Source organism: Numenius arquata, chromosome 2, assembly GCF_964106895.1.
Source record: "Numenius arquata chromosome 2, bNumArq3.hap1.1, whole genome shotgun sequence".
NCBI classification, from domain to species: Eukaryota; Metazoa; Chordata; class Aves; order Charadriiformes; family Scolopacidae; genus Numenius; species Numenius arquata.
In genome coordinates, this window is record NC_133577.1 from 69,185,307 (window position 1) to 69,209,635 (window position 24,329).

General features: G+C 46.3%; 1 protein-coding gene across 2 annotated transcripts; it reads right to left on the reverse strand.

Annotated features, from left to right (window-relative positions):
• Positions 1-927: 927 nt before the first annotated feature.
• On the reverse strand, positions 928-20,675 carry LOC141479022 (single-stranded DNA-binding protein, mitochondrial). 2 transcript variants are annotated; one of them, XM_074167993.1, is made up of 16 exons: positions 20,343-20,675; positions 17,026-17,225; positions 16,090-16,138; positions 13,424-13,596; positions 12,657-12,778; positions 10,818-10,964; positions 9,932-10,033; positions 9,513-9,598; positions 8,452-8,622; positions 8,221-8,363; positions 5,592-5,628; positions 4,259-4,319; positions 2,969-3,109; positions 2,757-2,844; positions 2,459-2,547; positions 928-1,108 (listed from the first exon to the last, which is right to left on the reverse strand). In XM_074167993.1, exons 1-16 carry the CDS (start codon positions 20,673-20,675, stop codon positions 1,062-1,064), a joined length of 1,989 nt encoding a protein of 662 aa, XP_074024094.1. In that variant the 3' UTR covers positions 928-1,061. The 2 variants fall into 2 exon arrangements, with proteins under 2 accessions (XP_074024094.1, XP_074024095.1); XM_074167994.1 differs by lacking the exons at positions 8,221-8,363; positions 8,452-8,622; positions 9,513-9,598; ... (5 more) ...; positions 17,026-17,225; positions 20,343-20,675 and adding an exon at positions 5,749-5,779.
• Between the last annotated feature and the right edge of the window lie 3,654 nt (positions 20,676-24,329).

Sequence of the window (24,329 nt, forward strand, 5' to 3'; positions counted from 1 at the left end):
GTACATCTAACACCACAGTATGCCAGTGAGAGGGGCGCTAATTACTACTACTTAAAGCATTAACTTCAACAAGAAATAAATGCTGAACTGAAAGAATTGAAGTTTTTGGTAGTACTGACAAACTCACAGAGAGAAACATAAACAAGATCATAATTTTGTAGGAGGATGAGCTGCAAAAACTATAAATAAGCATGCTCTGTATTGGGCTCAGAAAGAGACGAGATACAAAATCCCACCAACTTTGAAGGCAGGAAATTGTCACCTCTATCGTTCTTCTTTCCCTGTTCACATCACGCTGTATTACAGTGGGAATTTCACCACTTCTCCATCTAATAAAATGAAACACCTCTTAGTCATGCGATTTTTTCCTTACAATACTGATAATTCTCAGTTCTTTCTGACAATAAAACAAAGGTAAAGCGAAACAAATGCCACTCCCACATTAACTGAGAATCCTGGATCAGGAATGTTTTTCACAGGCTGCTGCAGGTCTCTCAGAAGGAAGAGCCTAGGCAGTTGTTCCTCCAGCTCCTCCTGATGGCAAACGACAGGCACAGCACCCTGACAAGGTACTGGGATGAGAATGGTGGTGTCATCATAAAGTTGTCATATGTCAAATGCCACACTAGTGAAGACCTAAGCACATGACCAAACCAGGGTTTGGTGAAAGACAACACCCGATTTCATCAAATGCTGCAATCAGCGGAGGGGCAAACCCAAATGCACAGAAGCCCTTCTCCTGGCCTGCAACAGAAACTTCAACCTCAGCCCAAGTTGAGGCCAACGGCTCTGCTTTAAACTTACTGCCTAATTAACTTACTTAAGGAAAAATGGAGAATGACACCTATAGAATGGAGGAAGGATGTTAACAGTGAGAGACAATTACACTGTCAGGCCCCACAAGAATACAGGAAAACAAAACAAAATACACACAGATACCCTACAGGTATCAAACATTTTATTTATTTTAAAGAAACTACAGCAATATACATGATTACAGAATTACGAAGCACTGTAAAACAAAAGGAATGAAATGGCCTGGGATCCAAGTGCTAACAACTTCATGCCCTGTCCTTCGCACCACCATCACTCAGAAAAATTACATTATCTGAAAAGAAATAAAGAAAATTTAATCTTCAAAATTGTTTTGCCCCATTGCAAGCCTGCACACCCACAAAGACAACCTATTTGTGTCAAAATAAGCTGCAAAGACATGTATTTTGGAACAGAATTGTTCATAAAATAAAAGTGTCCGATACAGGGCTCTTGCTCCATCTCCCCAGAAAGCTGACAATTCCAGGTGACTGTATATGCTATGAAACAAGTGTGCTAAACCTGATGAAAAACTGCTGAACAGCCAAAGATACCAGAAACATTTTAAAATAACAGTTTAATTCTTTGACTATTATCTCCATCAGTTACAGCTTATTTTCTTTTTATTTTGCCATTTTCAGTACGCACATCAGCCTACGGGACTATAGGAAGCCTGTATTTCATCAAGGCTCAGTAATTTCTAAAGCATCTTAAGACTGGGGATATTGAACATGAAGAAAAAATAGTTAGGATAAATACTAATTAAAAAGAGATACTTGCTTCTCCCCTCCAGCTATTTATGAACAGCAACCTACAGCACTGCTGGCTGAACCGCTCATGTGGAAGTTTGATTATTATTCTTTTAAAGAGGCTGCACAGCAGAAACATCCAGAATTGTGATTGGGTTTGGCGTTTGTTTTTTTTTTTCCCCTTCTCCTCTGGCCCAGTTTTTTTAGATATACTTGTATAACAGAAATGTTTGCTCTACTACCCAATTATTTTAGCCCTCCCTCAAAAGCCACAAGATAGTGGCTCTCCCCACAGTAAAGACATAGGATGCTAACACTATTTAAAGGCCGGAGGAAAAAGTTGATTTTGCCAGTTCTCTCTTTCATTGTGTCTACCCAAGGGACAAGACTACTCCCTCTCCATTCTGTGCTCTTCTTACCCTGACTGACTACCAGGCTGAAGTCTCTCTAAATTCTCCATTGAGTCAGACCCACATAAAACATCTTTCACAAACACAGGTCCTTAAAGTTGGTGAAGCCTCCAGTCTTAAACAGGAAGAAGAAATTTCCTGCCACACCGAGACAAAGCTACTAAAACTCTATCTACTTGGCTTAGAAAAGGAATCTGCCTGACCTGAAGCATTACGCACCAGTGTTCTCAAAACACACAGTTAACTACCTGCTGCACCAACTGGTTTGTGTGAGCAAACCGTGCAATGGTTTGCAACTATATGCTCTCATTTTCTGTGTCTTCATGAGCAGTGCCAGAGGACATCTAGTGGTACAGCCTATTCATTCTCTCAAAGTCCCCAAGTGTGGATACTGAGGATGAAGACAAACCAAGCTCTATTTCAAAGGTCCTCAACCCCCTCTCCATTTCAAAAGGGCAAGGTAGGCCTTGGTATGATGTTCCTTACCTGCTATAATTGTTGTGGCCTGCCGCCTCACATTGTTTTTATCTGTATATTCACCGTAGTCTATCTTCCCTTCAACATAGATTCGAGAACTGAAAAAATGAACAATTTGGTTCTGGTCAGACAACTGTGCTGCTGTTTTCTCCTGACTCTACACAGGCTTTTGCCCCGCTTTTTTGTAGCATGTCTACTAACTTATTTTATGGCACTTCTAACTTAGTATAGTTCCTGGTCACCATAATTATTATATCAATCAATTATTAAGGCGTTAAATCCTCAGCCACATTTGTGATTCACTTACCCCTTCTTCACATACTGATATGTAATATCCCTGAGGCCTGGTCTGAAGACAGAGATCCTGTGCCATGTCGTCTTCTGACTGATATCACCTAAAATACATAAAAATAACAAAGTTGGATGCCAAATCCTCTTTTTGATGCAAGCCTCAAAAATTAGTTTCAACACGAGGTTGTTCACAAATTATGAAAAGTACGTTGCTTGTTGTAGACTCACCTCCCTGGTTTAACTCACTGTCCCCTGTTCGCCACATCTCATTGGTTGCAAGAGAAAATATGGTAACAGGGTTTTTTCCCTCCACTTGCCTCATCACAGGGTCCTGTCCAACCCGACCAAGTAACTGAACACGATTCATGGCTGAAACGCAAGAGGGTAAACACATACACAGGTGAATCTATGATCATGATGCTTCTAAGTCAAGTTGCTTCTAAGGCAAGTCATAAGTTGGTATCTTTTTCAAGGGCCAGAACAATGACTTTCTGCACCTCCTGACCACTCTTCCAGCTCTTGTGACTCTTGGCTTATTCAGGCCCTGCAGATGTCTGACAGTGCCTGTACTATTGTTACCACCACATTCTGAATAAGCTCATTTAGAAAGCTAAAGGTTCTTTATTCTTCCTATTCCCTTGTCATCTTTTTCACAGACATCCATATGTCACTTGAGACTATTCTGCATTTATCTTGACTCTTATTTTTTTCATTATGATAAAACTGTAGCACTGCATTGCTTTGTCCTTAAAACAATACCTTTAAAAGAACAAAGCTGCATTATTACACCCCATCCTCTGAATTAGAGGGTCACTATTTTTTTTTACACAGGTACCAGGACTAGGTGGACACAATTTATTCCTTTTCCTTGTTGAAGGACAACTTGAGGAGGTCGGAGAAGCATCGCTTTTGCACAATGGGTACGTGAATCGCAGAATGATATGGGGTTGGAAGGGACCTCTGGAGATCATCTAGCCCAACCCCCCTGCCAAATCAGGCCCACTGAAAGCAGGTTGCACAGGAATGTGTCCAGGCGGGTTTTGAATGTCTCCAGAGATGGAGACTGCACCACCTCTCTGGGCAGCCTAGTGAACTGAACGGTAAAGCCCGAAGCATGCACCTGGAGCATATCATGCTGGGGCGGCAGCAGCACCCAAACAAGTCCCCCAGGTGCATGGGAGTCTGAGAAACAAGCACATGAACCACCTAAAGGCAGGTATTAGAAAACATGACAACAGCGTATCCGATTCACTGCCGTTGATAACGCACGACCGCCTGCCTTTTACAGGTTGTACTCCACGCCAGGGCTTTTTTTCTTCTCCCCTTAAGGGCTGCTTGACTTGAGAAAAAACAGATAGGAAACTACTTAAGAGCCTGTTTGAAACAACACATCCTTAGTTATTGCATTCAGGGGCTACCATTCCCATCTGTTTCTCCCCTGGCATATTTCAGCCACTCTAAAAACGAGATAAAAATCACAAAGAGTAACAGCTAAGTTTCATCTCAGGATCTACTTACATCTTTCGAGCACCAATGAGGTGACCGTATCAGAGTCATGTCTTACAAACTGGCGAAGCACCTGAAGGAACAGACAGATGTTAATTTCCAAGACACAAAACATGAACAGCGTTCACGTGCCCTTTGCACCTCGTTTTCCAAAAACTTACAGAGGTCTTGCAAGTATGTTCTTTTCCAGTAACTAACAGGGGGACTGAGGAAAAAAAATCTATTCAGCTCAAGGAAGCCAATAGGATTAATTCAAAAAATATTTGCTTTAAGTGGGGTTAAAAAGCTGCTGAGGAAAAAGCACAGCCCAAAGGTACATCTCCAGCAATTATTTTTGGGACATGCAGCAACTACCATTTTTCTGTAACACGTAATAGGAGGGGGGTGAGGTTTGAAGCAGAGAGGCTGTTTAGTTAGTTGGGCTTTGGCTTTTGGAACCAAACACAGTTTTGATAGTTCTGCCTCACTTCAGCGATTAACAAGATGCGCCCAAAATGCACATCTATCCACTGCCGTGAGAAGGACGATGCACTGATAACCCCTCGTTCCCAAGCAAACAGCACATCAAGGCCACAAAAACCTGAGCGCTGCAGCTAAATGCGAGCGAGAAAAAGAAAAGGAACTGACTTGATGCTGGCAAATCCCGTGTCCTAGAAGAAAGGAGGAGAAAAGCAAAACCCAAGAATACCTCTGCAAGAGGCCCACGCACAGGAACTGGAAGAAAAGCTCATTGCCTATAACAAGTTGCTGCAAAACTTTAAAGCAGGCGGGACTGACAGTCCTGGGTTGAACAGAGGAGCTAAGCCAGAGGAAACGCAACTTGGAAACCGAAAGCTCTTTGGCACGTCTGCGTGGTTCCCTGATGTACACGCAAATCACCTGAGGTTCATTCCATGCACAAGCCGCATCTTTCAATACATCATTTTTTTCAGCAGCTAAGGTGCAGCATTGGTTTTCTTGTAGAGTTCAAGCGCAAACAGAACCTCCTTCTTTTCTTCAGGGGTTCAGATTCAGCGCTGGGGTGAAGGCACCAGCAGCTGCAAGTGGTCGGTGCAGGAAAAGCCGCCGGTGGGCAGCGCAGCCCCAGGCTCTGCGACGGCCCGGGAGCGCTCCTCCGGCCCTCACAGCCCGCCTAACGGAGGGCCGAGGCCGGGACCCTCGGTCACCCCCGCACGGTACCGCGATGCGACCGGGGACGGCGGTGAAAACCAGCTTCCGTGACGAGAAAGTTACTACGAGCCTCCCCCCGCCCCCTCCTGGGGACGTCGAGTCGGGGCCGACCTCCGCCGGGGCCGCCCCGAGCGCCACCACCCACGGCCCCGGCCTCCCCTCAGACGGCCCCTACCTGCCACACCGGTCGCCGCAACATCCCGCCGCCGCGCCTGCGGAGAGAAAAGCGGGGTTGAAGCAGCGCCGGAGGGAGACCCGACCCGGCTCGTCCCGCCGCCAATACCCGGCCCTCCCCGGCCCGACGGTCCCGCCGACCCCCCCGCCCTCAGCACCTCTCCCGCCGCAGCGCCCGCAGCCCTCCGGAAGCGGAAAGGGAAGCGGCGGGTCCCGCGCGAAGAGGGTTCCGGGCGGAAACGCGACCCGCTCTCCCTGCTGGAGGTTCCCGGCCTCCTCGGGGAAGGATGGCGGGCACGGCAGAACCTTCTGAGGGGCAAGGAGTGGGGAGCCTACGGCCGCCAGCGCCGGCCCCAGCCATCCACGGCCACGCTTTCCCCCATGGGGGGTCGAGGTCTCCCAGGTGGCAGGGAAGGAGGCCCAAAGATGAAGAAAAAAAAAAAAGAGAAAGTCACTCTGTCATAAGTAAAAGGATTAAAATCTTTATTTGCACGTTTCACTTCTCAAAGGGTTGGAGCTAACAGTTTAAAAACCAGCACTTGAAGACAAACCAGTAAAACCCGAAAATACCCGAGTTACCAACTTCACACTCTCCCTGGTAACGGTGCAACCTTCGCGTCCAACGAGCACAGCCGGACACACAGCCCACCCAGATTCCAAAAGCTACACAAAGTGGGGGCGTGGTGAGATTTAATACATATAAAATATATACACACACGGGCAACTCTAAAAAAACCTCACAACAACTTGACAAGCCCTTTCTGATTTCCCTTATCTTTGCTGAAAGGCCACAGCATTCAGGCAGTTGCGCCTGTGTAGGATACTGGAAGGTGAACAGGCACACAGAGCCACCTCCCAGTGCAACAGTCATTCCCCACCACCACACATACTTTAAGCAAGGAGTCCTTCGGATCAGCATAAAACTAGTCTGGCATCAGGGACCAGTTAAGGGAAGGAAGTGCTCTTTCAACTCCCACAAATAAGGCCCCCATAACTCAAAAGTGTTTCCTTTTGCTCTTTGTCCCTCTCAATGAAATGCCACTCCAGTTGCATCCCAAGTCCACCAGGACTGCTATGGAACCAGTCTGTCTCCTGATGTGTCCTTAAAACAGTCTACCATAGTCTCCACCTCCTCACTTCCAGGAGGGCCCAGCTGTAGATGTCATCTCCATGTACAGCCACTGTCTCCCCTTTAAAAGATACACAGGTGGCCAGAGTGTTAAGACCACAAAGACACCATCAATAATGGGGCCTGACTAAAAGAGGGAAGCGAGTAGAGGAAATGCCATCCTTTCCCTAGTATGGCAGACAGAGTGAGTCTAGAGCAAGACCAGTTACACAAGAAATTAAACAGGTAAAAGACTGAGGACAATAATCCCGAATCCCATGATCTGACACATGTAAGCTAGTCATTCTTCCCTCAGCCAACACCTCATCATAACCAAGGAGGGAACAAAAAACCACAAAACTACAAGACAGGGAGAGCTAAAATGGGGCATTAGTCTGTGCAAACCCTCTGCTTTCACAGGGCCATTCAGCAGCCAGAGCTTTTTGGACAACACTGAAGTTCAGTAACCCAAAGTGAAGCTAAATGAGCGACAACTCTTCCCTCCCACCAGGCGCTTCTGCTTAGAAGAGGTTTCAGACTCTTGCAACTTGGCACTTCCTAAGGGCTGGTCCTTCATGAGGGTCTGGGCAAGACGGGCTGCTTTGAGTTCCCTGCAGGGGGGAGACAGAAGGAAGAGGAGAGGAAGAAAATCATGTCATGCGTGAATCCCCCATCAGCTACAGAAGAAAGCTCTGAACAACCTTGCACAAGAAGGTTACTGCCGTACTCCAGCATTGCTGGAAAGCGGTGACTTTTGACCCCCCAAGAGTGACATGGACATTACTGTAGGCTTTGCTAGGGTTTCTACTTCAAAATACGTCGGCTTTGAAGGTCTACCAGAAGAAAACTATGCATCAGGTCAGCAACACATACCTAGACTGGCACCAGTATGAAGAATCCCTAGGCTCAGTTTTTCTCCCATTGTTTCAGATATTTGTGAGTGTTGGAACTTAGATCAGTGCCATCTTTTGCAGCACAAACACCTAATAAAGGCACGTGCTGCTTTGCCTTTTTCCCCGATGGTTGCTGCTCTCCTAGAGCATACACTCTGTCTACATGGAAAACCTATTCCACAGCTGACTATTGCACTAAGAGGGGCAGTGGGGCAGCTCCTAGGTCCCAGCACCTCAAAAAATTGCTGCCAACAGCAGTGAGAGGGAGCAAGGGGAAGGAGGATGTCTGCCACCACCTGGTACTTCTCTTCCTTCTGTGCTAGACCACTATCTCAGTGCAGTATCAATTCCTCATCTGCTCCCTGGCTGCATATTGTATCAGTATTTTCCATCACCAGTGATTGCAATAAGCATGCAAGTTCACTGCTCTAATTTAGCCAGCTCTTCAAAGCCAGAAGTGAACCACAGCTGCTCAGGCACTCCAAGTCCCCCTACAGCCCCATCACCCTCCCAGCTGCAGGCACAAGAGCTGAGTGGGGTCTCCCAACACTACCACCCTACACCCAAACCTGGTGACCAGCACTTCCTGTGCTCATGTCTTCTCCCCTTCATACCCAAGCCAGCCCCACCTTTCCAGCATGGCAGTCTTGCACTTCTCCACATTGAGCTGCTTCTGGAGCTGCACAGCTTTTCCACGTGAAGGACGGAGAACTGGATGTTTAGTGAGCGCTGTGGCAGAAGGTCTTTCCACTGGGTCAGGATGGATCATGAGCTAGATGGCAAAGGAGTTCAGGGTTTAACGCTCCCTCTGTCACGTGCCAACTGGAAAAGCCTCCATCCTGTTAAGACTACTTCCTCACCTTGAGGAGTTCAAGTAAGCGATGAGGAAGCTTCTGGGGGATCGGTGGGATATTGCCTTTGCGGATGTGGTGCCACATGGCCCCGTTGTGAGGCAGCGGTGCCGAGCCAGCTGCGAGAGCTACTGTGAGTGCCAGGGCAAAGATGTCTGCCTTCGGCAAATAGCAGTATTGCTATAGAGAGAAGATAAACAGTTCTAGAAAGGGAAACATCTTGCTGTACTGAACAGAGGAAGGTGGGTTGGGATAGCAGCTCAAAAAGAAACAGCCAGACAAATACATGTATGACATTGCCTACACCATCCCAGTTAGCTGCCTTCTCCTCTTTAGGATAAAAAGATCGATAGCAGGTGGTATTGGTAAGTAATAGCATGTTGGCTCTCACCCAGTCATGAGGGGCTTGCAGCCCACATTAGGATCACTGCAGCAAACCCAGAAGGCAGCCTAACAAACGTGTGCCTCCAGCCCCCACCAGAAGGCAATAAGCTAGCTATGCCCAACAAACTAAAGACTGCATGTGGTACGTTGACCTAACAGTTCCTAAATCCACTCACAGCACAAAAAGATACTGTCACTCAAATACCCCAGCTGATGAACACACCTAAGCTGGTTGTTACGTACAGATTCCCTTTTTTGTTCACCAGCCAGAGTGGCAAAACTGCAGCCAGTTTAAGAGGTGTGTTGTGCCTCCCACCTCTTCACCCTACTTGAGCAGTGTTTGTTGTACAGGGCATTTGTCTGGGTCTATGTATTCCTCAGTGATCACATCTCACATTTTGTAACACAAAATGTCTCCGAACTTGTAAAGGTTTTGTCCTATTCATCCCTCACAGGTAGAATAGTTGTCTAAAGTTATTTATGAAGTACATTAAATATTTACATGACAAGACCTATGCCTATACTATTCTTAATAAAGTGTTAATTTTGCTGATTTCACAGCCAGACCAGACACAAGGAAGAGGAGATGGGGCAAGGAATATGCCAGACTAATGATTTCACACCAGTTGATCTCTCCCTTCTTGCTCACCACCCTGTTCTCCCCATCACCCCACCAGCAGCTGTACCTCTTGCAAAATCTCATTGGCCAAAAACCGCCTGTCTCCTTCCTCCACCTGGGGGTTTGTTATTGATGTCACATGGCCAAGGTCACCTGAGGCAAAGAACAAGCAACTAATGGAGCAAACTGATGTACATCTCCTCCATCAATAAAAACCTGCATTTTATAGGCTCCAACTGAGCAGTCAGGCAATACTAAGTAAGAGAGCAAGCCTGCTTCTACTCAGGAATCTGGGCTTGGAAACAAGAACATGAGTTTTCCGGGACTTGTCTCCTTAGAGGAATTAATTCTGGTAAGTAGCAGAGGCATTCAGGACTAGGCGATTAGTTTTGTACACAAATCTCTTCACCCAGCAGGAGAGAGCAACATCAAGCAGTAATGAGCAGCCCTAATCTCAAGCCAGCTGTAAAGTGGGTTAAAACCTACCAATCTTATACACCACACCAGAAGAGAATTCATCTTCACTGTCACTCTCTTCCTGCCCAGCAGGGCTCGCAACTGCCAGCTTGTGACAGATGAAGATATTACCTGCAAGACAGCAAAGTTTAGCAGTAGTGTGGTATCAGTAGCCAGACTGCAGCAGCCTGACAGCTTTGTCAAGTTAGTTAATCTTTGCAGCCAGAGAAGCTACACACACACTTCCCACCCAGCTCACGCATTCAGCAATACAGCTGACAGAAGACAGTTGTATCTTGTGCATAAAATATCCCTGGTACAATCAGCTTTTCTGCCCCTCCAAGCTAGAAGCCTGATTTCAGCAGGGGAAAAAAAAAAAAAAAAAAAAAAGGAGCTCCACTGTAAGGGTGTAACTGTGTGACTGTGTGTGGGGAAGCATTGCCCTGGGGGTGCCCTTCCTCAACTGCAGAGAGGAAAGCTTGTTACTATTTTTTGCAGGAACCTAATCCCTCAGGGTAGGTACAATAAATATTCACTTCTCACTCCAGCTCTCACAAAGAAAGGTCAAGTGTTGTGCAACAAGACAGCAGCAAATAAGGAAGTCCCCATCTTCGTTTGCAGCTGTACTTGCTCCACCAGTATGAAAGCAATTCCCATGAGCTAGGATTACGAAGATCATGAGACAGAAGTAAAATGCTGCCAACTACCAGAGAAGGCTCAGGTTTAGAGCAGCAGTAGTGGCAAGATTAAAAAAAACAAAACCAAAACCAACCACAAGATATTCACCTTTTAGGCCAAGATCCTCTTTCCTCTGAAGCACTGTAGTAGGTCCAGTCAGGAGGACCTATTACAGGTCATACCCCTGGAGGGTCACTTGGAGGACCCGCCACAAAGAACATACTAGCACTATACTTACTAGGTTTGATATCCAGGTGCACAAGGCCAGAGTTGTGGATGTATTTTAGCCCCATGGAGACTTGTAACAATATTTCTTTCAGCTCTGCTTCTGGGAAATACTGGCCAAGCTTTGCATTTTCCAGCAGCGCATCTTGGAGACTCCCACCTAGGTGAAAACAGTCAGTCTGACACCTGACAAAGATTTTATGGAGGAGCATGTTTGAAATAGCTTCATAGGAACTATTGCCCAGAGCACTTGCAGGCTTGCTAGTGACAAACCCCAGCCAGACCAGCTATATATGCTCCAGTGATCAAACTTAGACATCCACAGTTGGCTTAAGCCTTTCCATTGCCTCAGAGCGCGCTCGCCTTTGCTTGCCAAGGACTGAGCAACTGCAGTTCTACCTACAGCACCAAGGGTGGCTGACCTGGTAGTGATGCTGACACTGCTGCAAGGTAACAGTGGAAAAGTTAATTACTTTTGCCATGCTTGCAGGCGGAAAACAGGTATATGAATGGTGGAGCAAGGAAATTAAGCTCCCACTAGCAGATTTTTGATTGAAGAATGTAACATTTGACACAGAAACCGAGTTTTATAGGTCACCATTAAAGCACTCTGGCTATTTTAGGACTAGCGAATACCATGGCCTCTCTCTGCATCAGCCTGCTTTTCACCATTACAACTACACCTCTACAACTACCTGAAAGGAGGTTGTAGGGAGGTGGGTGTTGGCCTCTTCTCCCAAGTGAATAATGACAGGACCAGAGGAAATGCTCTAAAGTTGTGGCAGGGGAGGTTTAGATTAGATATCAGGAAGAATTACTTCACTGAGAGAGTGGCCAGGCACTGGAACAGCCTGCCCAGGGAGGTGGTGGAGTTGCCATCCCTGGAGGTATTTAAGAAACGCGTAGACGTGGCACTTCAGGGCATGCTCTAGTGCCCGAGATCATTGGTTTGTGTCTGTTTGTGGGTGGGTGTGGTGGTTTGGTTTTTTTTTTGTGGTTGGACTCGATCTCAAAGGTCCCTTCCAACCATGAAGATTCTGTGATTAGTCTCAGACGTTCATCCACTAGAACTCGAGAAATGCATCAATGCTGCAGCAATGATCACCACGTTTCATGGCTACCTCCACCAGATTTGAAGTCATTACTGCAAACAGCTATCACCACTCATCATTGAGCCCCAAGACTGCAGGAGCAGATGAAAGAGGAGAGCTATGTATTTGCCTTCAGCTCCTCTGATAGACAGAGGTGTCTTTTCCAATGTGTCCCTAACAGTGGTGTGGCCAAGGGCAAACCCAAGTAAAAGCATACCACCCTGCCTGCAGCACCCCATTTACAGTTTCCCTCGTTATTAATTGCATTCCTCTGCAGCTGCTGGGCCCTTTCTTCTAGCCAAGATGCAAAATGCCTTCATCTCAACCAGGTAGTCACTCTTCAAATCACTACTCCTCTTCATTAAGAAGGGATTGTTTCCAAGATACATGGCACTTGAGTTAGCTGCTCTTGAGTCACTCATATCAGGTTTTACCTGGGCTGTTCCAGACAGCTCTAAGCATCAGCATGGGGAATACTTTTCCAGGCCAGTCAACACAGAGGAACAGTTAAAATCCCACAAATGAGAAGGTATTCACTACTCATAAGACATTGGCACCATTCAGAGCTTTGTCTAAATATTATAAGCCCTTACTGGATGGAACAGTAACTAACTACTGTTACTAACAGTAACAGTAACATGGAACTCTAGCCCCAGTGCAGTTTGCTTTGTTGTAAGCCAAACCATCCCATATTTAAAGACAAAAGAAGGTAACTGCACCCATCCGGAGATCTCAGCCTTTAACAGTGTCACAGCTCTTACCATTGCAGTGTTCATTTTGGATAATCATGTGATCATCCTCTGCCCATGCCGAGTAGTAGCGCACAACATGGGGGTGATGTCCAAGGACAGCATGAGCGTAAACCTCACGAAGTGCCAGCTGCCTAGAGAAGCACACACAGAAAAAGCAGTGGTGACAGCGTGCCTGGGTCCTGCTTGGGACCACGAGAGGAGCCCTGGTTTGCAGCCTAGCTTGAGAAAGGGAAAGTAGAGTGTTTAGGACTTTCTCTTGGGTTTTGGCAGACAGACACTCCCACAGCTGCTGAAGCAAAACCTGTCCTCACCCAAATGTGCTGAGCAGCTGTCAAAAAAACCACTCACTGAGCAAGTCTTTTGTTAAAGAGGCAAAGGCAGCTGCAAAGCCTTTGCTTTAGCACACAGGAAAGCACTAGCTGGTCAACACAGATTTGAGCAGTGCTGGCCACACAGCAGGGCAGGGACATACCACAGATGAACTATTTGACATTATTTTAAAGGGACTGGCTGCATGGACCCAAGGAGTTCAGGTAAGCTGTCATCTCCCTCTGAGATGCACGTGGCTTCTTCCCTCTCTCAGGCATTTATATCCAATAGTTCTAAAGTGGTAACTTCCCCCACTCTCCCAACTGGTACTTGGGAGTGCAACAGCAGCTAGTTTTCGCTTATGCCACCCCTCAGATACCTTTAGATCCACACTCCCTCCTTCCCCATCACACCTCCCAAGAACATGCCCATCATTTCAACTGGCAGTTTCTAGCTAGCACACTCACTCATCCGAGGATCCTGCCAGAGGCCTTTTGGAGCGTTTGATGGCGTAAACACATCCATCGAGGCGTTTGATGCACTTGTAGACAGAGCCAAATTCCCCCACACCAATTTTTTCCAGTTCCAGGAACTCCTTCTTGTACCGGGAAACCATATTGCTCTCTTTCAGAGGATATCTCTACATGGTCACAAAAAGAGCAGAGACAAGTATGAGTTGAAAGACTTGGATAACAACATCTGTCATGTTTTTAGAGCTGCGCAGCACTTGCTCTCACAGAGCACCCATGTTGCTCCCTCTCCCTTTCTGGATGTTGATCCAGGCATGTGTGCAGGTGCACTGCCAGTTCTTGAACTGCTACCATTCACTTAGGCATGTTGTGGGTTTTTTTCTGACCACCTAACAAAGGCCATCTTGGCCTGGTTTGGCCAAGTTATTTTTTGGTTTGGGTTTTTATTTTTTAAAATCACGGCTTGCTAGCCACGGAGGTAGAAATTACAGCTAAGGAGCATTGTAGTCAATTGGCTGTATGTGCCTATGCCTCTTTGGGTTTCTACCATTACATCTCTTCTCTTGGCAGCTCTGCCCAGTTCCTAGACCCATGGCTGATGGAGTCAGTCAGGGATGAACAGCAGGCAATAACGAAATACCTGTCTTTTGCCCAGCTGCTGCAGACTCAAGACGACCCGTTACCAACCTTGGTAGGTGGAAGCCTTTAAATTAGCCAGACTCACATCCTGACCTTGTGTTTAAATATGAGCTATTGCCTATTTTGAGCTCAGAAGAGATGCTTGATGCATTGGCTTAATGAGGCCCTGGCTATGTAAGAGCTGCTTTACTTTGGCAGCTAAGGTTGCCTGCAGCAAGGACATTCTGCATCAGTTCAGGCTCTCATCAGGTTTGAAGCACCAGCTGTTGACTAATGGCAGATTAGCAGGTCTCAGTGTATCTGTTTGTATTGCCAGTGATTTCTCACCAGGAGCCACTTTTCCACAAAGGACTAAAAGCCTGCAGAACAACTGGAACATCGTTATTGCTACAGTAATGGTCACTAGGGAAATAGGAGCTGCTGGTACTGCTTGTAGAGTGATGTCTACTGGCAGGGGAGATAAATAAAGAAGAGATAAGCAGTGGAGCATGAAGTGAACAACAAGAGAGTGGACTAAGTGATTTTTCTTCATCCCTTCTACATCCCTTACAGGGACTGTGGCTCATATTGCGTGGCGGTTTCCACAAAAACTACTGCTGTGGTTGCTGTAGCATATGGTATGGGACCTTAAAGGGTGGGGGTAAATAGTTGGTCCTCACAAACAGTAATATGTGGCCCATATGAAATGGAAGCCCTTCAGAACAGGTCATATTTCATGAGGCAGCTACATTTTACAGTATCTTAAAAAACCTCAGGGAATAAAGATAACCTCTTAGTACCCAATTTTATATCTATATTACATACTCAATCCAATCAGCACTCAAGCAGAATAATATGTCAGCAAGTCACAAGTTATTTGAGTCTGTCTTCTAAGGAAAGCAGTAATTGTGGTAACCCCGGTGTTACCCAGCAGCAGATGTACTCTGCAGCTGTGGTTTTTTCGATGGAGACCAGTTTTTCTGCAATACCGGTCTCCTCGGCTAGAGGGTGCCGTTATTCTTCCAGTAAGCCTAATTATTTCACAATTACAATGCACAATCCCACCTACTTGCACAAGACAAGATACTTCCTTCACGGGATTGTTCAGGAAAATTGAGATTTTTACCTCATCTGAGCACAGATATTTAATCCAGGCTTGTCTTACTTTCCAGAAGCCAGCTGGGTGAGCAACTTCCCCCCAGATCAAACTGGGAAAAAGGAGGATGGCTATGGGACACAGACAGCTGGGGGTACATGAGACCTTGCACCCTGCACTGTGCAGCGAGGCCAACACACCCCACTGCTGAGGTTTGCCAGCAAAGCGCAGATGTCAGCAACAGAACTTGGTTTTGAGTTGTAAGACAGTGCTTGCCGTCCTGTAGCTACACAAGTTTGGGGGCGGGGGCCTTCCCTTGGAACACAAGGCACACAGAAACTCCCCAGATGGACATTTTCCTACTGAAGAAAAGTACAGGATTTGCTGCCTTGCTTCAGAAGTTTGCCATTGTGACTACTGCAACTGAAACTCTGCCCTCAGTACTTATCCACATCAGAGCTGTTCAGCTCAGTCTTTGTCTTTTTGTAGTGCAGGTCCATGTATTATCTGCAATATAGAAGCCATGTTCCATTCACACCCAAAGACGCCCAGTTCACTGATTCACAGGAACAGTAACACATCTGCTTTTTCAAACAAAGATAATCACTATTAACACTAACTCAATAAAATAGCAGTACAGTTCCCCCCAAGGAACCCAAATTATATTATATTTCCTAGCAAGACCTCCTGACCAAAAAAATCAACAAGTTTTAGGATTACTTGTCAAAGTTTCAGATCTGCTTTAGTACAAGTTTCCCTTAATAAGAATCATTTCAGAGTTTGTTGACTCAGTGTTAACATAAAACATTCAGCCTGGAATTATTCTGTCATAGGTATTCATCCTCTGTCATGATGCCGTGATTTATACTCCAATAGCAGAATAAAATTTATTAAGCAATCTTTGCAAGCACCTTATCCTCTCTGTGGGGGAGAAAATACAGACACTCACCTTTGTATGTAGCTCCTGCTTTATCTGGCTTCTTCGATCAGGATCCCTCCTGTAACAGAAGTTTAGGAAAGTCTGTATGTATCATTTCAGTGGAGCAATCCAACTGAGATTTGAAATGAAAACATTTTTCAAAACAATCTTCAGACCTTGCTTTACAGTTTAATTAAAGATGGATTTTGTACAGCATTAATACACAGCACATTTCTAGTTGAGGCCTCAGACTGTAGTCCCAGGCTAGGAAGTCTTTGTTTCCATTTAGAAAGCCTCCACATACCGACTCTGGTACTGCCAACAAGACAGAGTACCATCATTCAGGGGCATCACTCTCCTGGCCGCCTTATTACTGGTGAAGCTATGCAGGAGATGACCTTGCACAACAAGCTCCTAGTGAAGGAGAGGACTGCCCCCACCGTGCTTTCAAGGGGGACACCCAGCTGAGCATTCGTTACAGTTGGAGCTGTGAAAGAACCTGAACATCATTGTCGTGCACAGGTATTTGACTAAGTTTGTGTCTTGGTTAACCCAGACCAGATCCTGAACTTTGGCAGGTCAGCAGTAGCCCGCACCCATCTTAAAAGCTGTATTACATGCAAACATACACGTCATTTCTTCCGAGTGGTGGATATGTGCATAACTGAATCAAGCTCCACTCTACCCATAGTTGAGAAAGAGAGGGGCGCGATTTTCTCTTAGTCATAGCATTGAGGTTACCCGTCAGTCCCCCACTTACACTTCTGAAAAAAGGAAATGATTAAATAAAACTCAATATTTCTACTACCTTCATATGTCTGCTAATGTTTGCTCTGCACCAGTGAATGCTACAGAAGTGGATGATTCATTGTTAGCAAATAAGTCCAGGTACTAAACATCTCCATTATTACTTATCTCTTTTAAACAGTCTCCTTCCAGCCTCTTCAATAAGAGTAGTTTACTTACAGGTCTCCTCTGGTCTTCCGCTTGCCATTAGGAAGAGCGAGCATTTGTCGATATGACTCTGGTGTAAAGGGATTAATGTTGACAAGAGAAGCTTGGGTAGAGTCATCTGAGTCAGCACCAGGAGTGAATCTCAGGTGTCGGAAGCCTTTGGGTGGGACCTTTGTCCCAGATGAAGGAAAAGCTGTCTTCGATAACAGGCTCTGTATTGAGGAAGAAAAACCACACCACCATGGCAGATAAGCCAGCAAAATGGTTTTATTGCTATGTCAGTATAAAATCTCTGCTCTCCTGCAAATCAAAAATTCGTCTCCCTTCGTCAGGACTGCTGAATCATTAAAAATGTGCATCCCTAATTTAGCCCTGGCAGCTTCCTTCTCCTTCCACAAAGTATTACAGTCTTTGCTAAGCCCTTTCAGACTATTCCCTGCTCACTTGGATGAGGCCTGCAGAGCCATTTTGGCAAGCACAGTCCTCAAGAGGAGCCAGCTGCTCATCTTTCCCACCTACAGAGACACAGGAATTGCATCATATGTTGCATCAACATGGAAGATCCAGTTCTGCCAAGCACGGACTGTTGCATCAGTTTGGTCAGGACAGGTTTGTCAGGACATAAAAATAGAACATCACCCAGATTTCCTTTCGGTTCCCCAGCAATAAACAGCATTAGTATAGGGGAAGTTGGTAGAAATATTTTTATAGGGCTACTGGCAAAGCGACAAGAAAACAGTTCTCCTTGAGGAGAAAAAACCGTTTCAGAAACTTAAGTTCAGAAGGAACCTCTGGATCTTCTATAGTTCAGGTTCCCAAAGACGACAGAACATTGGGTTTCACCTATTAGTCCAAAACCGTGGGCTGAGTAAAGCATAACTTCAGAGAAGCACCCAGTCTTGATCTGAAGACAGAAAACTCTACATACTTTCCATGATTTGACCCCTTCAGTACCATCAGCTTTTTGAAATATAAGTTTGGTTTTGACTTGTTTCAGCTTCAAGGGAGTGGTGTAAGGTCTGAAGGGTTTTTTTTAACATCTCTTCTAGTCAAAAACCTTTGAAGAACCCAGAACTCTCCCTAACACGAAGATCAGGATACTTCTATATCTTTTTGATCCAACAGTGGTCTCACTCTTATGAGTGGAGACATGGCTCCAGGATCATAGCTAGAGCTCCTCCCTTCTCTCATTGAAAGTTTTTGAAGATAAAAACCCTAGAGCTGCATGCGGTATCCTACGTCCACCTAATTGATGCTGCACTCTGGATATAGCTACTTCTGAGACATCCCTCTATTTCTAGACCATACTTGGAAGTTCAGCTACTGGTTTACTATGACCCTGAAAGTGCTTCTTGATCACTTTCTCAAGCTCTGGTCTGCATCTCCTTGCTCTCAGATGGAAAAGTTCTGCATATGTATATATTAAAAGCAGTATAAGTCCCAGCCCAATTTACCCAGCAGCCTAGGAGGTCTGTAGAATTGTGGCTATGTTCTAGTCCTAACCACAAGTCAAGAAAGGGATCTAAAATACCATTGTAGCCTGCTGTTGTACGCATGCAATTCCCATCTGCTCTTCTAGGGCTCTATTTCGTAATCAAGCAGACTTGTCTCCTGTAACATCATCTGAGAGTAGCTGCTGCCATACAGTGTAAGGCAGCTACCATAACTAGCTGCAGCAATCTGTTCCAAGATTGGATAAGTCTACAAAATACAGTCATCTGCCTTCTCTGCCATTCATCCTAGCTGGGGCTTCAGCACTCATCTGTCAGCACTTAGATGGGGCCCTGCTTCTCACCTTCAAATGTTCCAAGATCAATGCTCCCATCCATGTTTATAAGCTGATTTAGGCCCCTTAGAGCTCATCTTCTGCAACATGCTTGGAAACCAAGACCTTTCTCCCACAAACAGCAAAGGAGAAGAAATTGTTGATTTAATGCAATTGCTGCTCATGGACTACAAGGTGAGAAATCACAGGCAGCATGTCTTGAAGCACCCAGCCAACACGTTACCTACACAAGAGCACACAATGAAGAACCCTGCGCTACCAGCAGTTCCACCTGGTGTGGAGAGATTCTAGACTTTTCACCTATTTTCAGATGAGATTCAGGGAAACTTCTTATAAAGGGTCCCTGCAGGAAATTCTTGGACTGATGCTATTTAGAGCCACTTTCCCCTAGAGAGCAGCAGGCCATTCCTCAGTAACTGTGGTCACACAGTTGGTCATATGTGGCCATAGTATTATCCTCCTCTCTTCTGGAGAGGAACAGAAGTCAAATCCTAGTTCAGAAGCACTAAGAGGACTGATCTTCTATGTACCACTTCAGCAAAGGAGCAATCAGTCTATCAGTAGAGCAGGAGTATTAAGAGAGGCCTGAAAGAGCTACATTTCATTATGAGTCTTGAATGCTAGAAGCCAGTGCACACAACAGAAGTCATCTAGGAACAGAGAAGCTGGTGCCAAGTCTCCACTTGTGCTTACAGAAGACAAAAAGCAGTTGTATTATATTCTATACAACAAGTTGCACAGAAAATAGGGGCTGGGATCATTCTCCCAAGAAACTAGCTCCATAAGTTACATTTTAGGACAGTGACACAGAGGAAGATGGGCTAACCTTCTTCCACAAGCACAAGTTTGTTGCCCCTTTCACAGGGGATTTGCTACCCTGAGAACAAAGTCCTGCTTTTCCCAAATTCACTGAGCAGCTCAGATTCACACAAAAAGAGAACCAGCATCACAGGACAACAAGCTGGTTGGAGGCAATCCAGACTTGCCAGACAAAGAATACCCCAGCCACAACACCATTTCGACATTCTCTTTTAAGAGGAAAGCCCACTTGCATTCAAAAACGTGCTGAACAGAGCAGTCAGGGCAGCTGCCCGTCTCCAAGCTCCCCCTGGAATGATGAGCTCCTTGGAGAGATGTATTTATCCCTCTGGGAGTGTAGTACTCCCAGCACTTCCTATAGATATTCTACAGATCCTCACTCCCCTACGCAGAGTGTGGCAAGCACACGGGCAGACAAGGCACATGGTTGCTTGGTTTGTTTTTTTAAGTCAGACTGGCCCAGCACCAACTAAATGGTTTTGACAACAGCTTGGAAAGAGTCAAGACACTTGCTCCCACACACAGATTTCTATTCACGCTCACAGAATAACCCTTCCATAGTGAAGAAGCTCACGGTCCAGGTTTCTAAGGGAAGAGTAGACACTAACAACAGTAATGTCAGAAAAATGCTTTCCACTGAGCTAACAACAGATGCCCTCACCAACCCTTGCAGTGATGCTGCAGACCCTGCCTGCTCAGGCACAGAGATGATACATGCCATTACCTTGGGCGTGTGCGGGGTGTCACACAGCTGCAGCTTTTTCCAGGTGATGTGCAACGGTGTCTCGGGATTGCCCCGGCTTTTGCTCACCGCTGGGGAAGAATTCAGGGTGGGACTCACCCAGGCTTTTGTCCTGCTCAGGAAAATCTCACTGAGCTTTCTCTGAGGGGTTGCTGGCAGAGGACTACTCTCTTGCCACTTCTGGAACTCACTGCTCCTGGGGGGGCTCGAGTTCAGGGCATCCTCCTCATTTATGCTTCTGTCTTCACTCTCTTCACCACAGCTGGAAAAATCCAGGCGCTGAATAAATTCATTGCTGTTGTCCCACTTATCCATTTCACCATATGAAACAGAACAGGCAGAGCTGACACTGGCCTGCTTTGTTAGAGGGAAAGAAGATGGTGTTATTTACACAGGTAGACTAATCACCCTCTTCCTTACCTTATCAGAGATGTTAGTTCTACTCACCGCATGCACTCCCCCACCCTGATCTTACATACACAGGAGCCTTTATCACTCATAGATGTCATTTGATGGCATTGGTTAAGGAAGAGTATCCCAGAATTAGCAAATACAAATCCGTTCAGTTACTGTTCATGTTACAACAACAGATTCTGCTTTTCACCTTGAGATACAACTCAGAAGTCGCTGCCTTTCCCAGTAAGCCTCCAAGGCAACTTCTCCACCCACCAGTACTTCATCCACTACTCCCATCACACATAGAGTTATAAAACCCTGAAGAACAACATACAAGCCCTCCCCTCATCCTTTTCTACCTTAAATTTCTCAATCAGAGCAAAAGAACCCATGCTACATACAGCTGTAAAAGCAGAGGGTGCCCCAAGCAGGTACCAGATACCCTACAGACAACCCTTTGCCTGCCCTGGCACATTTATAACAACCCCACACACCTGGGCCATTGCTAATGGGAAACATCTGAGCCTGGCAGCAGCTGTGCACAGTTGCCTGTTGCCTAGGGAAGTTGGTGACTGAGAAGTTTTGCTGTGGATGTGGATTTGCTGTGCCGACAACCAGCTCTGCAGGGACCAAAGGTTCCCTCTGAGTCATCTCCTTGCTTCCACACGCTCTTCCCTCCTCCAGCTTCCCGGGGCCTACGGGGTGGTGATGTTTGATGACAGCCAGTCTGCTCCATGTTAATCCCATCAGAGATGCAGCCTTTGTGGGCTTTACTTGTATAAGCGATTAGTCTTGTGATGATGGAGGCCCTGTGCTTCCATCTTTTAAGCCTGAATTTCACTTTCTGCATGTAGATGTGGATTAGTTTGGACAAGCGTTGCAGCCTGCGTGGGGAGTAGCCCAGTTTATAACGTGCTAGACTTCAGGAGAGAGTTAGAGACCATACATAGGTCCTTGTATGGGTTCCCATCTTGAGGTTTCAAGGGAGAGGAGGGAGAAGCTGGCTGTGTCAGTGAAGGCAGTGAAGGTAGGGTCAGTGTCTCCTCTTGCTGCGCCTCTTTGTAAAAAATGGGGATCCTTCCATGCCTCTGTGAGCCTGCGTTTCGAAGAGGGACCAGAGTGAGCTCTAACTGACTGGGAACAAGGCTACGGCAGCCTTTTTTCTTAGCGTTGAGGACAGCTGCACCAAAGCTGTTTTAGGAGGACGTGCCAGGAGCTCAGTATTGCTTTTACTGCTGCATCTGGCCCAGAGGTTGTAGTGTTTCTTCCAGGCATGGAGCCTGTTGCTGCCGTGCAGATCCCTTCTGCAAGGCAGCTGCTGCGTCTCCCTGTGCCTTACCTTGAGCAAGGTCCAAAAGACTGGGATTGCCAGCGCTGGCTGCTTTTTGGGATGAAAAGCTGTCTCTGCGGCATCTGGCCAGCTGAGATCTTGTGACAGGACCACTTTAGTACTGCTGTGATCTGACTGTATTAATCAGATGTCCAGCACTTGGAGCCTTGTGTAGGAATATTTTATTTTAAATCTGAAGGAATAATGCCTTTTGTCCCCATAACTACATTTTGATTAATAACCCAGCAATGAAACTCCTTCAGACCGTGGTTTTCAACCCCGTCTGAAACATATTTTTCCTTTTTTTCTCAGGGTTTATAGGCAGTATCCATTTTTCTGAAGAGGAATGTGATACGTAAAGGAAAAAAGTTGGACTTGCTGTGTAAAGGAAGCCCAACTTGTTCATCTCACATCTTCTAGCTAAAAGCCACCATATTTTCATTCCTTTTTTTTTTTTTTTTTTCTGGAGGACTACTCAGAGATCTGACGATGATTTTCTTAGGCCTCAGTTGGAGGGAAAATGTGTTCATTTTCTTTTGAAGGAGAGTTTTTTTCTCCTGAAAGGGCCATATTCTCTCCTGGCCTAGGCCTTTCCGATTTAGGTGAGATAATAAAGCAGAAAATGTGGCCCTTGGTTTTTTGCACTTATTTAACAAACAGTGTGCCCTCAGCAGGCCCAGATTACCAGCCAAGGCAGTGTAAATACCTCCGGTGCCACTGGTTCTCTTGTCCCAGGAGGGCTTTTTCACCAAAAGCCAAGAGCTCAGGGTGTGATGACATTTCACACATCGCGGAGCCAGCGCTGGCAGCTTCTGCTCCCTGTCACTGGCTGCTCTCCTCGCTGCGTCACCTCCCTCGTGCTGGGGTGACGCTGGTGCAACCACGCAGCAGAGGGGACCCAGGGATGGCTCTGCACCACAAATAGCCGTGCGGGTGGTGGAGGAATTTTTATTTGGGATTTGTTTCCCTTGCCTGGAATGCTGGGGGACAGACTGACATTTGTGCCAGCACCACTGCGGGGATGAAGGAGAGAAACAAGCTGTCGCTTTAGCATCACCGACACGCAAAAAAAATATTCATCAAAATGAAGCTTGGCACTGACTATATGGTTAAAGCAAAGCATGTGGCCAAGTATGTGCAGAATCTGGGTTTTCTTTATACAGTAACAAAATATTGTGCAGGGTTTGTTGGGGTGTTTTTTTCTTCACCATCACCTTCTATGAAAAACTCCATCTGCTAAACACCACCTACTGCGGTTTATAGCTCTGCAAAGTAAACTTGTGCTTGGGCCTTGTGAAACAAAATGCCCACTCGGTGTTGGAGCTGCCTGAAATGAAGCTCACAGCAAATGGACGCTAATGTTACCAAAAAAACCCCAGAAAAAAATCAAAACCCACTGTTGAGGAAACTGGATGATGAGTTTCTTAATGGTGTATTGAACACTCAGAGCTGCTCAACAGGAAAAAAGTTAGACAATGAAGGCTTTTATGACAGTATCTTCCCTTTAATTGTGGCCTGCTTAATTGGGTAATCCAATTAATCAGAAAGTCCTAGGGAACAAAGTTAAACCTAATGACACTGAATGACATTGGTGGTAGCATAACGAGGATGGTAATTACACAGAAGCTGGCTGCCTGTGGATGCATTGGTCATGCTTGTGTCTCCATCTTTCAACCTCAAGCTGATTCTGCATGTTCCTCTGAAAACTTTTACATCCTTCCATAGCACATATCTACATGTGTGTATATATATATATATACACACACACCCCAGGATATACCAGATCAGTATCACTGATGCTTTCAGATTTGTGGCTTGCAGCTTCCAGGGCAGCAATTTGGGGGTGGGGGACACTGCCCTGTTCCTGGCCCTGAGGCTGCTCTGCTCAACTCCCTGGGCTCACCCATTAGGATGGGCTCCATAGGGCTCCCCCTTAGCGTTCCTGCTCAAATAGGCAGCTGGTCTACCCTGGGGTGGCAAGCCAGGGGCGACAGAAGGTGGCCGGCCCTGCCCTCCAGGAGGAGGTGAAGCACAGGGAGGCAGGTGCCTTGTCCTAGGGAGCTCCTAGTCCTCCCGTGCCCCTCCAGGAGCTGGCACAGCAGAGCACAGAAGCCGGGAGCCCCGGGCCCTACCCAGGCTACCCACCGCTGACCGCCACCCAGCCGTGGCCATCGCCAGCAGCGCCGCTCCGCGCCCCCGCCAAAACGCGGCACGAGTCAAGCCACGCCACGCCCCCACCACGG

What these genes read in the sequence shown, in the direction of transcription:
- LOC141479022 (XM_074167993.1), bottom strand. Translation starts at nt 20,675, where the DNA reads ATGGATAAGTGGGACAACAGCAATGAATTTATTCAGCGCCTGGATTTT. An exon ending in AGCAGGAGCTACATACAAAG is followed by an intron (nt 13,597 to 16,089) that starts GTGAGTGTCTGT and finishes GTGACCATGTAG; the next exon opens with AGATATCCTCTGAAAGAGAG. An exon ending in AAGACTGCCATGCTGGAAAG is followed by an intron (nt 5,629 to 8,220) that starts GTGGGGCTGGCT and finishes TTCTCTCCGCAG; the next exon opens with GCGCGGCGGCGGGATGTTGC.